The sequence below is a fragment of the Alnus glutinosa genome, chromosome 4 (genome assembly GCF_958979055.1).
Source record: "Alnus glutinosa chromosome 4, dhAlnGlut1.1, whole genome shotgun sequence".
NCBI classification, from domain to species: Eukaryota; Viridiplantae; Streptophyta; class Magnoliopsida; order Fagales; family Betulaceae; genus Alnus; species Alnus glutinosa.
This window is the reverse complement of record NC_084889.1, coordinates 29961371-29975091: the sequence shown is the minus strand read 5'-3', so window position 1 is coordinate 29975091 and position 13721 is coordinate 29961371. Positions and strand designations below refer to the sequence as shown.

Here is a 13721-nt window from a genome sequence, read left to right as displayed (position 1 = left end):
ATATGCACCATGCATGCATTAGATGTTGTGAAATTTGATTTGGACCATAACTATATAGTGGTTAATATCTAATATCTCCTTCCTAAATATAGCATTAATCAGATCAAGATCATCTAGACTAGGAATTATACTTTATAAAGTTCCTTGAAAGCTAACCATAATATGCAAATTAATTAAAGGGTTTAGATCTTTTTGCTTCAATATCAACCCTTTTTAGAATGGTTTTTTTTTTTTTTTTTTGAAGAGTTTTTAGAATGGTCTTAATTTGCAGTAACTAGTGAGTTGGTAAACGTGGCAAATAATTAGCTGGCAAAATTTGGATAATTTAACCTAAAAATAACTGTTGAGATTATAAAAATTTTACAAGGTAGAATTCTCTAAGAACTCTAAAGAATCATAATCCATATTAATGTATTGTTATAGCACTTTTACATTCTACATCATAAAAGAAATATTATCATCTGCATTAAAATCCTTTGAATTTTTTATGCTAAGCTGCATTTTGGAGTTTCTAAATTTTAGTAATTCAGATTTTACCAACTTAGCATTTACTACCTCGATCTAGTGGATTCTCACTTTTCTTTTCTGTTTTTTTCTTCTTATTTTGTTATATATATCTTATTCAGATGCATATTGTGTTACACATGGGATAAATAAATTGGTCAAGGCAAAATAAAAAAAGATGGGTTATTAGGGTTGTATGGAGTAAAGGAAGGGATTAGTGGAAGAAAAATTTTGGGTTTGAAGTAGTTTTTAGGTAGGAATACTCAGAACTTGAACATTCCCGTTCAAACAAGTTTGGTCTCATTCGAACGAGGCAGAACTAGGGAGCTCCAATGAGCCAATTCCATGGAGCCCCATTTGCAATAGCATTCGCAGTTGATCATTCGAATGAGACTGCCAAGAAATGAAAAATTAGGGCTTTCTCAAATTAAGGTCAGGCTTGTTCAGGATCCGAGAGAAAATTTAGGGTATCCAAACAAGGGTAAAACCTAACCGTAAGCTTAATGTACTATATATAGACATACTCATGAATGGATTGGAAGCATTAACTAACAAATTAAGCTTTAGGCGAACGTGTAAGTAAATCCTCTTACCAACAATATTATTAAGTATATCTTACATAAAAATGGTTTACCATGTATATTCAAGTAGATAGACATTCATGCACAGTTTTATTCGTGCTATGAGCCCCGCATTTTGTGTATTTTGTATACGTCAAGGTTGTTGAAATATGTTTTACAAAGACCATTCAGAAAATGATATTTAAAGAAAAAGAGGTATCAGAGAATGGTTTCAAATAAGAGAAAGACTAACTAGTTTTGAAATGAGAATTGATGTCAAAGTTCAAATTAAGGGAATTTAAGTAATAGGGGTGGGCACGGATTGGGGCGGGTCTGGTATTGACCATTTTAGCACCTAGACCCGCACCTTGTGGGTTGTAAAAACCCTAACCGTGGGCCGTGGCCCGGCTAAAATGTGATGTATCCGCCGTGTCTCTAGTTCGGCGGGGTGGGGCAGGGCGAGTTGGGTTGATGTTGTGCTAGTTGTTGGAAATGATCTTATTGATGTGGAGGGCTGGGGAGTGGTGGGCGAATCGGCACCGTTCTAGACGAGCGCTTGTGGGTGAGGCCATGGTTGGCCACAAAGATGGGTGGGCGGAGCCGATGCAGAGGGTGACTATGGGGCCATGGTTGGAGTGGAGGTTGTTGATGACTAGCTCCAGCTCGGAGAAGGACTAGTGGAGCTATTGGAATTTGCCGAGGATGGGAACGATGGAGGGTCCAAGAGGGAGTTATTGGGTTTTGGAGCTTTTCTTGGCGAGGATCAGATGGTTGAGCAAGACTGAGATGCAGAGGGAGATGAGGATGAGGAACCAGGTCTCCATGTTTCTAGTCTTATCTCTTATCTCCATGTTACTGGAGTTGAGCGGCACAAGGGTGACGGACTCTTGAGGCTGAGCGGCGCAGAACCAAGGAGGGAGGGAATGAGGGATTCGGGAGTTTAGGGTTTTTTTAGGAGGGGATAGTTTAGGGTTTTTTTAGGTATGTTGTTTTAGACAAGGCGGGGCAGGTATCCGGGATTTTAAAAAAGTTATACTCGCGACCTGCCCCGCCCTGCATGGGTAGTCCAATTTGAAACTCGGATCCACAATTTTACACATGAAATCCGATCTTCACGGGATAGGACGAGCGGGTCGGTTTTTGTTGGTTTGGGTGGATTTTGCCCACTCCTATTTAGTAGTCTAAGAACATAATATATATATATATATATATATATATATATAGGAAAATTTAAGGATGTAGAGTCAAAAGTTAGGAGAGAACCGATACCCCCATGATGACGGTCTGGTGAGCAGTTGTGTATATATGAATCGTTTGTGGCAATGGCCTAGTGAGCAGTCATAGTATATAATTATAGCAACTCACACATGGCTTCGGTCTAGTACCCGATCATGTTATAGTCTATTTTTCCAATGGTGACGGTCTAGTGAGTGATTGTGTGGAAATCACTTGTAACATCGGTATGGTGTTTGGTCACGAGTTGTGGCCGGGTTCATACATGGTCAAGGTATGACCGATTGCTCCCGTAATTAATGGTGGTCCGATGCTCAGCTCTAGCCAAGAAAAATCACCCTAATTCAGGGATATATATGTATATATATTTGTCATAAGTGGATGATATATAGTCACCCTCGACGGCCTAAATCTTTGAAATGGCAAGCGACCTCTCTTTCAGTCTTTCCGTCTATGAAGAAGCATTGGTGAATCCCCCGTGAAGTCCACAATAAACAAACATTTGCTTTCTGATGACATAAATTAAACCCGAAAAGCAAAGAAAAAAAATGGTTATATATATATATATATATATATCTTTCTCAGAAGGGGAATCTCTTCCCAGTGGTTCCTATCGTGGGATATATAAGTCGGGAACCCATCAGTGTCCCCCCAGCACATCATTTTTTTTTTTAAAACTCCGAATCGAATAAATGCTTGCCACGTGTCACATCGATTGGAACACATATTAATTTCTAAACCTCTCTTATTCAGCAAGTGGCCGTCGGCAAGGTGACACGTGTCCTGGCATCTAAATCCACTTCCCTTAATTTAGTAGTCCTCCGGCCCACAGACGGCATAATTTCCATGGATTAGAAAAAACCAAACAAACACAACAATCAAACCGCCCCATTGGTGGATAGAGTGGGTAGGGTTAATTTGTATATGCACCAAAGAAATATTCAACAGCAAAAAGAAACCATAAATTAATAAAGAAAGATAATTAAACAAAGGGTTTATAATTAAAAGTTAAAACAAAATTCCTTTAACATGAACATGTTGTCTTTCTGTTGAATAGGATAGGGATTTTTCTTTAAAGAAATTTGCTTAAAACTCCAGCCAGATAGAAAGCAGGCCTAAATCTGGCAATTGCATATATGCTCTTTTCCCCCCCGCAACTGTCACTTCATAAACCACCCCCCCCCCCCCCCCCCCCCCCCCCCCTTTGTGTGTGCGCGCCATTGAGTGGCCCTTATCTCCTTCCTAGTGAGTGATGGAGGCTGTGGAGAGTGGCCACTAGCATGCTTTTACCATAACAAGTACTGTTGAGGACCATGACCTTCTTCTCTAGGCAAACAGAAACCTGTGTCTGTGTCAACAACCCCAACAGATATTTTTATTCCCACCACTTCGCCGAAAGCCACACTTATTAATTAATTCCAAGGCTTTAATTGCCTAGCTAGCTTGATAAAATAATAGTGAATAGGGGTGGTAATTCGCTTTTGGATCGTCTCAAAACATGAGATGGAGTATAAGACTATATATCTAGATCAATACTAACCTAACATGTATATTTAATTAAACTTGTCAAACTCTTCAAATCTAACCCTAGCTTAAATTTTGTATTGGGTTCATGTCGGATTCGTAAGTCATGTCAAAAACTGTCTACCATTATGGGTTCAGGCCGTATCAAAACATGAGTACAAGACTATATAAGTCAACCTTAACTCGACCCATATATTTAATTAAACGAAGTCAAACACTTCTTAATCCTAACCCTTTAATTTTATGTCCAGTTTGCAAGTTATGTCAAAAATTAACCATCCTAATAGTGGGGTCTTATATATATATATATATATATATATATATATATATATATGGCTCCTTTGTCGATCACTCTCCAAGGGGATCGATTACCGACCCTATATACTGATTCTTTCGTCTGCCAAACTCGGCTGTAGAACTTTATTTTTAGTATTGGAATAGGATCACAATCAAAGGGATAGAGCTAGATGGTAGGGTCCTATAGTTGAAAAGTAAAAAGAGTTTTTGATGCGTGTGTGACAGTGGCTTAGCTAGCATGCCGTGCTGACTGAAAGAAGTAGTCTTAATTCAAAAATGGATCGATCACGTACACCATTCAAAGATGCCAATCTTGTGGGCATTAGATGGTCGTCTCCCACACATGAAAGACAGTAGTGCCGTAATGGCATTCTAAAGGGTCCCCTTAGTTGCTGCATGGAAGCAATGTTGGACCATTTTTTTCCCCTGGTACATCCACTCAGGCCCCCCCTCCCCAACACGTTCTAGGGCTTCATTACAGTTTGTCCTCAGTGGGAGTATAATTGGTACCAATTATGGGGAACCAACAAATTGTCATTTCTAGGGCAGGGGGTGTGTACTCTCTCTCTCTCTCTCTCTCTCTCTAACGTTAACCCTAATAAAATAGCTTAAAAGGGAGTAAGTAGTAAATGAGCTGTGAGCTAGACAGCAAAGAATGGGGCAGCTAGGGGCACATTTTTTTGCCACTAGTATTGGCCGAAAAGCAGAGATAAATTGAAGAACACGTGGAGAGATGATGATCAAAACTATAAGTTATATATAATCATGCTTGAATAATTTTGCTTGCTTTGAAGTGATGATAAAAAAGAAGGCCTCAATGCTTTTGTGGGGTTTGACAATATTTTGTTTTGTTTTGTTTTGTGTTGCGTGCATATATGATATGATATATATACTAGTGTTTGACCATTTTCCATTTGACTTTCTGGCTTAGTCGGTCTTCTTTTCTATTCCTGAATACTTAATTCAACAACCAACTAATTATATCTCGGAGAGAGAGAGAGAGAGAGAGAGAGATTGGAAAAGGAAGTCCAAGAAGCCATGAAGAGACGATGGAGTTTTGGAAGGTAGCAAAAGATAGGGAATAGAAGATGAGCAGATAGATAACATATCTTTTTCTGGGTGGGGTTTCGCATCAGCGCGCCATTCAGCAGCTTGATAATGATGACACCTGAGGAAGCCGGTCAGATGTTCAAAAACGCTAACAAAAAGCACAAAACGACACGGATTAATTTGGGCCTTGATGATCAGCAAGACCAGTCGTCGTCCTAGCAATTTGATACACGGAAGCATGCCCATTGGCAGTACTGGTTCCGTTTCAACGACAATATGAGTACAGTACTCCATTATCATTTATCACTCTCTCAAACATGCTTCAAAATCACCTTTTTGTTTCTTTCAAGTAATGTCTTAACCAACGTTTGGTCCAATTAAGAGCATTCCTCTAACAAGCTAGTCCAAGTTCGTGCCTTAGAAGCCAATTAAGATGATATTTTGTGCAATAAAATTATTATTAATTCTTTTCATGTATAGAGCTAGCTACTATTTACTATACATATTAATTGCATATATTAATTAATGTACCTATATGTTTAAATTTAGGAGTAGATTTTTATCTCACCATTGTTTCACTAGGTTAACGTGACGGCGTTTATCAATTTTTATTGAAAATAAAAATAAAAAATTTAAAAGCTGGTACGTACTCGAGAAGTATATATAATATGGATAAAGATATAATACGTTTAAATTTAAAAAACCACTTTGCTTGAATACTATATAACAAATTATCATTTATATATCCTAGCTAAAAACTTAGCTTATCAAGTGGGTCAATAATCAAACTCCTATCCAATTCATGATCTAAGATTCATATATACTTTCTTATACTAAAGAATTTTTTGAGGAACGTACCAAATCAAAAAACTTCCTTAAACTTACTAATTTTAAGAATATAATTAAAAATTAAACTTTTTTGGAACAAAATTCAGCATGCTTCATTCATCGAGGATTAATTAAGTGAGAAAAAATTGATCCAAAAGGATCTAGGGACACACTTGTTCCCTAAGTACAACATCAAGGATACTAGCTAGCTAGGTACATGAACAACCTTAATTAACAGAACAAAAATAAACCATCTCATGCTTAATACTGTCAATAAAAGAAGATCAATAGATTTAATTATAATTTTTCCCTTATCTAGATCGAAATTAACCTAGACGAATGTGAATTTTCTTTCAAGAGTCTATATATATATATATATATATATATTCCACCACAACATTTAGTTCTACTGATCGATCACATGATTATATAATAATCTCCCTTACGTTTTCTCATTTAATAATACTATTAATTAAACCCTATTTAATTTCCCCTTACTTTTATTTTATCTAACACCCACGTACCTCTCAATGTGTTGTACTTATTTTAACGTGGCACATAAATATTGTACGTATACGTAACCGTTAAATAATTTTTTTTTCATTTGCGGAAGCTAGTCGATCTTTGAGAAAGCTTAATCACTTTAATTAACAGTACTACTTGTGTTAATCAGTAATTTTTCTGTTCACTATGATTATCAATTAGTCAAAGTTCAACTGTTCGATCAAGTGCATGTCCTTTCTTTAATTTCTTCACGTCTCATCTACCGTGGACTAAAACTAAAAGCGTCATACATGCATGTTCTTGGCTCAAAGGTTATTGGGCTTCGGCAATGCAAGCATGATTCCGCCATGTTTTGGAGCAAAATTGGCCCGTACGTACCTGAGTTGTCGTAACTGGCCGGACCCTTTTTTGGTGGAAACTTCGGTGGATTTCCATCAATTCCAACGGTGGAATATCTGAATCCATGATCGATCGACGCCATAACGCCTTTGTCAAAATAAATACTAAAAGAAAAAAGATGGATATATGATTAGATTTTTTTTTTTTTTTTTTTTTTGAAGAGTTCTTTTCCTGGCCTATTAATCTTGGATGATTAGATCTTAATTAACGTCAAATACATATGTTAAAGTTAGATGTGTTATTTATCTACATGTCAAATACGGACGTAATATTTTAAATTAACAAAAATCAAAGTGTATATTTAGGGCATGTTTGGGTAACATATTTATTTTTATTATATTTTTATTAATTTTGAAATACATGTTTGGGCTGTTTTTCTAAATTTGAATTCTATTCAAGTATTATCCAATTTTTTTCAATTTTAATTTGTCTCAGGTTTTTTAAACCATTGAAATATAATTTAAAAAATAATAATAATTTTTCTCGGTATTCGCAATTTTGAATATAGTAAAGAATAGTAAAATATAATACAAAAAAATCGCACACCCAAACATGCCCTTAATTCACATCCCAAATTAATTGGTTTTTTTTGGCAATATCTTAAAAAATAAACCTAAGAAAGCATAAACATGCCACTAAATGGATTATAGTAAACAAAAATACTCTAAGGGTACGTTTGAGATTGCAATTTCGTAGACAATAAGTGCGATTTTAAACCAAATCACAGAACATATATCGTTTGGGAAATACGTTTTTAAAAATTGAGATTTTAAAACGCAGAAAATTTACTTTTTCAGATTGCAGGTAAAATTGTGCTTTTTTTAAAACGCAGAATTTTAAATGCTAATTTGCAATTTTAAATGTTAAACTGCGATTTTGCCAAATGCTTAACTGCGTTTTTAAAAATCATTTTTTTAAAAATCGCACATTTTAAAATCGTGATTTTAAATCACACTTTTTGAAATCGTAAATCTAAACGGACTCTAAATATTGATATGGTAAAATCTTGATTATGTAATGTAAAAGTAATAATTGAGATTTAAATAAATGCAAAGAAATAAACATTATAAATATGAGAATACGATAGATTAAATACAATAGAAAGCATAAGATTAAATATTTAATTTGGATGCAAAGTGACTAAGCTTGAGCACGTTTAGACAAACAACTATTTAATAAACTTAACAGATATTAGTGCACATTCAAAATAATATTCCTAATAAGGATTAAGCAACCGAAAAGGAACGTAGTTAGTGTGATGTTATGTTGTTGGTATTGTCTGAATTATGAGTAATGCTACACATCATCCATTTGTCCTCCTTTTGTCCCCTCAAAATTAATGTGGCTCTTAAAATCACCATTGAATTTTTGATATATGACTATTGGGTTTTGATCCAATGGTGATTTTAAGAGTCACATCAATTTTGGGAGGATAAAAGGAAGACAAGGGGATGATGTGTAGCATTACTCTTGAATTATAAATCCTATCAAGAATGTTAGAAAGATTATGATAACCCAAAAATTGTCACATTTAATGAGTAAATTAAGTAATGTTGCAGACTGTCGATGCGGATTGGGCTTGGAACAAAGTTGGGCTGCAGTTCTCAAGTTTCAAAGCCCATATTCATCTTCAGCCATGTATTCGGCGGGAACTTTTTAACTTCAATATTCTTTAGGCCTTATATCTACTCTAAGAACGGCGCCGTTTGCTTAAGGTTCTCTTTATGCGCGACTGTCGTCGACACCAACGGCTATTGGTTGTAAAGAAAAGTTAGGTCACAGGCACGGATGGCTGCTATGGCTGCGAGAGTGGTGGTTGCAGCAGGAAACCATGGCCGTCTAACGACGCCGTATTTCTTTCTCCTCAGACCATTCTCCGTCACAAGCACAAGCACAAGCAGAGCTCTTCGTCTGAATCCTAATCTCAAGGGATGGCCCAGGAGGCGCTTCACTTGCCGAGCTGTCTACAATCCGGAGGAGGTTCTGATCAAAGAGGAAGGCCAGCCCGAAACCCTGGATTACCGCGTCTTTCTTGTCAATCACTCCGGCAAAAAGGTCTGTTTCTTTTTCTTTTTGGTATTTATAATATTCCCATTTCATTTCCGTGGTTGTCTTGGATCAAATGATTTTGATTTCAAATGCTTTGTTCCTGGAAAAATCCATATTTTATTGGGTATTCGTTAATTTTTTGTGGGTGTGTTTTAAATTAATTTTTTTTTTTTTTTTTTTTTTTTTTTGTGAATAATTTCGAGTTTGGAATTCAAATTAGTTTGGATTAAGATATGCGTAGTTCTTGCTAAGACAATCATTAGTGTTTTTAGACATTTGAGATTTTTGATAGAGTAGTGTTCATTCATTGTACAGTTATCTCCTTGGCACGATATACCGTTGCGCTTGGGCAATGGGATTTTTAATTTTATCGTTGAGATACCTAAAGATACATGCGCAAAAATGGAGGTTGCTACTGATGAGCCATACACTCCTATAAAGCAGGACACGAAGAAGGGAAAACTTCGTTACCATCCGTAAGTTTTAATCAATGGCTTCTGTACTTACTTCCATTTATGTCCATATCTGAGCAACCTAAATAGCCCGAATTGTCTCAGTTTCATCATTCTTGCTTCAGCTACAACATAAATTGGAACTACGGACTGCTTCCTCAGACTTGGGAAGACCCGTCATTTGCAAACTCTGAAGTTGATGGAGCATTAGGAGATAATGATCCAGGTATTTTGCAATTGCTTTGGTTTTTATATGACTTAAAAACCTATCAAACTGATTGTAACTCTTTCAATGCGTATTTTCAGTTGATGTTGTCGAGATTGGAGAGAGGCAGGCACAAATTGGTCAAATCCTTAAGGTCAAGCCACTAGCTGCTTTAGCTATGATTGATGAGGGGGAGCTTGATTGGAAAATAGTTGCGATTTCATTGGATGACCCAAGAGCTTCCCTTGTGAATGATGTTGATGATGTCGAGAAACATTTTCCGGTAAATCTTGTTATCTTAATTTTGCATCTGACCATCGCATTGACATATGCGTAATTCTTGATACTAAATTCTCCTGGGAAATTTGTTAACCAACAAAAGCCACAACTATGTTACATTTTTTTCTTAAGCATTTTATGTGAATAGTTTAGAAAAAAGAATTGCCGATTGCTCTACAACTCAATTTATACCATGATTGCAACAGCATTGCACTGGCGAAGTACTCAATTGTGTATGGAACAGGTTTTTTCCATTTTTATTTATTTTTTCCCCTGTGTACAGTTGTTTTGCATTCAAGATAACAAGTACAGCTTGTTTCATTTGATAAATAGATGAGCTTTTAGGTTAGCTACACTTATATTACAAGCTTTTATGTTTTTCATTACTTCAATTTGGTGTCTAATAAACAGTGAGCCTACCTTGTCTTTTTGCAGTCCACAGTTGACACTTGGGCCTGAATTGGCAATTTTTTCAGGGTACTCTCATTGCAATCAGGGATTGGTTTAGAGATTACAAAATCCCAGATGGAAAACCTGCTAGCAGATTTGGTCTTGGCAACAAGGCAGCAAACAAGGTAGATTGTGCCTCTTTTTCAACTGCAAAAATACTTGCTATAAAAAAATGGTCTTTTTCGTACCTTTATTAATTTACTTTTCCTCTTGATGGGGGAAGTTATACTTTGTGAGTAACAGGGCCCAAAAAAAGAAAAGAAAAATCTCACATGTTGTTTTATCTTACCTAAGTGCACAATGGATTTTCTCTGCTTAGTAGTTAAACATGGATGAACGATTCCTCCCCTTCGAGAGGCTGCCAATCTCGTAATTGGCCGGTTGGATTTGATCATAACGGGGAGGTTGTGGTTTGGGAGGACGACAATGATTTTTGGGATGGTTTGCCCTTGGATTGGGATATGGATGGTGATTTTGATGAGGAGGCTTTGGCTATTCGGGATGCCATGGAAGAGGAATTTTTGCGTGAGAAGATGATAGTGCGCCAGAAATCGAAGGGAAAGAGGGAGTTGCTGAATTTGCAAAGTTCCGTTAACTATGGTGGTACTTCAGACTCCTCTAGGCGCAGGAAAGGAAAGGGCCTCAGGTTGTAGGGTAGTGTTCTTTAGAGGGCTTTTGGGTTGTCTCTAGGTTTCTTTTGTGGGTTGTTTTGGGTTTTTTTTCGGGTTCTAGGGTTTTCCTTTTGGGGTTTTTGGTGGGTTTCGGGCTTGGTCCTCTTGGGGTTTTTTTTCTTTTTTTGTGCTGGCTTTGGCTTCTCGTGTATACCCCCGGTGTACTTAGGGGCGCCTTACGCTTTTTAATAAACTTACTTACTTATCAAAAAAAAAAAAAAAAAAACATGGATAAGCGATATCAATAAGCATAAGATCACTGGGATAGAAAGAGATGAATTTAATTATTTAATTTATATTCTAATATTTCCCCTCACGTATGGTTTCAAACTCTCCTTTAATAGGTGAGACTCAATACATGAAATATTTAATTGAAATGGAAGGTGAATGACGGAGATAAGGTTCGAATTCATGATTTTTACTCTGATACCAAGTTAAATATCCACTTATCCCAAAAGCTTAAGCTACTAAGAAGAGATGAATTTAATCATTTAATTTATATTCTAACAATTTAATGGCCTTGTCTTTGGTCTCTTCTCATATGCTCTCTTCTGTTCCAGTAATTCTCTTGCCTTTTTTTTTTAATTTATTTATTTAATTTTTGCTGTTATAATGCTTGCCTTGCCCCCCAAGTTTAGCAAGGTTATCTCTTAGCATTTTTTTTTTAATTAGGATTGGACTTGGCCACAGATGGTAAATTTTAACCAAACCCACATGAACCCAGACTTATGACCAAAGGTGAGGGTATAATCATTTTGTTAGCTGAGCGATTTCTTGCTTAAATGCCACTACTGAAAAGATAGCATTCAGGGATTTCAAACCAAATAATTGCATTTATCGTAACTGGTATCTGGCATATCTGCATGCCTTTTTAACATAATACTTTTCGTTTAGTTTTAGCTAATCACAAACTGAAGTCTCATAGCCTTAATTTGGTTTCTGATATTGTTGTGTAACATAAAGAAGTTGCTTCTTTCCAGTGTTTGAGTCTTACAGTTAATATATTCTATGACAATCAGGATTATGCTTTAAAGGTCATCAATGAGACAAATGAGTCTTGGGCTAAGCTAATCAAGAGATCTACCCCTGCTGACAATCTTTCACTTGTGTAAATTTAATCAACACAGTTGGCTGATTATGCTGCTGCTGCTAATTGACACATCACAAGATTTTTCTTGTTTCTTCTAGTGAGCAAAGAGTTCCCACTTGATTTTTACGTTGAATAATCACTTTTATGTTTTACTCATTACCTGCTCTCTCTCTCTCTCTCTCTCTCTCTCTCTGAGCAGCTTGTATCTGACATGTTCTGGAACATTGGATATTGAATGGCATTTGAAATTATTGGAATTGTTTTGTGGTACAAACTATGATGTCTTGGTGATTAGACTTTTTATAGTTGCCATCTCAAATTCCTTTGGGCCTTCCAGAACAGTTGCCCCTGAATTTCAGCAGCAGTCTCTGGAATTCTACACAAGTTCTATCCTTGCACCGTTAGAGACGGTTTAAGAAATTCCTGAGGGTGGTCAATCTATGCGAAGACTTTTACTAGGTCTATTTTCTGGGGGTCATGTACGGCTCCCTGCACCTATTTGAAAGAAGACTGCTTCATAGACCGAACTCCTTCCTCCTTAGGCAGCTGGCTCAAGTTTCTCTTCTCTTCTCTGGAGTGAGCAACCTGCATGTTTATCAAAACAGGGTGGTAATTCGTGTTCGTTTGTTGAGGTATGAACATAAGACTATATAAGTCAACTCTGACCTGATCTATTTAATTAAACAAGTTAAACTCCTAAACTCTAATTCGCTAATTTCGTGTTAGGTTCGTGCTGGGTTTGTGGGTTATGTCAAAAAATATCAGCCTGAAATGTCGCGTGTCGAATTCGAATAGTGTCGAAGCATGTTTATAAGACTATATAGGTTAACTCTGACTTGACTCATTTAATTAAACAGATCAAACTTTTTAACTCTAACTCACTAATTTTGTGTTAGATTCGTGTTGAGTTTAATGGATTGTGTTAAAAATTGCCGGCCATAGCTGTACATGCTAGCAAATCCATGTTAGAAAAGCTCCCTTCCTTCTTGTATTGAGAAACTCAAAAGGATTGATCACATCTGTTACCTTAGATAAGGTTTTCAATGTATTCCCCTCTACTTGATGAGCATGTACAACTCCACAATACATAAAGATTTATTCTAATTCTTCACGTTGTCCACATGCTTTTCTTTCTTCTTCTTTTTTAATTTTTAATCAATGCTGGGATTTTTTTCCTGTGTAAAGAGCTCGGTAAAATTGAAAATATTCAAACCGTTGGGCTGATTTTTCAGAGCATAATTAGGTAAAATGGTTTTTGAAACACAGAATGTACCAAATGGGGGAATTTTATTTATTTTTTTAATTTTATTATTTTTTAATTCATCAGAAACACAAAACTGATACGTGGTTGTCCTTGCCTTTGGCATCAAATGAAACAATAATTATGTTTTTTTTTTTTTTTTTTTGTTACTGTTCTATTGAATTATGAAATGCTTTACATCAAAAGAAATTGGCCATGTATTATATATCATATGCAGATACAGATAATTGAGCTTGAAATCAAACAAATTTCAGCTCCTTTCCATCTTGGAGAAAGTGAAGTGAGCAGAGCAAAGGGTGTGCCATGTCTTTCTTTGAATATAGTTGCATCTCATTTTCCTTGTCATATAACTAAATTGTTACCCA

The 13721-nt window shown here is 36.2% G+C and overlaps 1 protein-coding gene across 6 annotated transcripts; it reads left to right on the top strand.

Moving 5' to 3' along the window:
* Positions 1–8620: 8620 nt before the first annotated feature.
* Positions 8621–12732, top strand: LOC133865447 (soluble inorganic pyrophosphatase 6, chloroplastic-like). Of its 6 annotated transcripts, XR_009899735.1 has the most exons (7): positions 8623–8954; positions 9264–9424; positions 9526–9626; positions 9707–9888; positions 10361–10459; positions 12025–12192; positions 12295–12732. XR_009899735.1 is itself a non-coding variant. In XM_062301856.1 (6 exons), the coding sequence occupies exons 1-6, from the start codon at positions 8688–8690 to the stop codon at positions 10651–10653; spliced, it is 906 nt and encodes a 301-aa protein (XP_062157840.1). In that variant the 5' UTR covers positions 8621–8687; the 3' UTR covers positions 10654–10688. The 6 variants fall into 6 exon arrangements, 5 of the variants coding, with proteins under 5 accessions (XP_062157840.1, XP_062157842.1, XP_062157843.1 ...); XM_062301856.1 differs by lacking the exons at positions 12025–12192; positions 12295–12732 and adding an exon at positions 10558–10688 and having other exon boundaries at positions 8621–8954; XM_062301858.1 differs by lacking the exons at positions 12025–12192; positions 12295–12732 and adding an exon at positions 11678–11752 and having other exon boundaries at positions 8622–8954.
* The last annotated feature ends 989 nt before the right edge of the window (positions 12733–13721 follow it).

Bases quoted from the DNA above. Each gene is read 5' to 3' on its own strand.
- LOC133865447 (XM_062301856.1), top strand. From the start codon at position 8,688: ATGGCTGCTATGGCTGCGAGAGTGGTGGTTGCAGCAGGAAACCATGGC. The intron at 8,955-9,263 runs GTCTGTTTCTTT...TTCATTGTACAG, and splicing joins TCAATCACTCCGGCAAAAAG to TTATCTCCTTGGCACGATAT. The intron at 10,460-10,557 runs GTAGATTGTGCC...TGATGGGGGAAG, and splicing joins GCAACAAGGCAGCAAACAAG to TTATACTTTGTGAGTAACAG.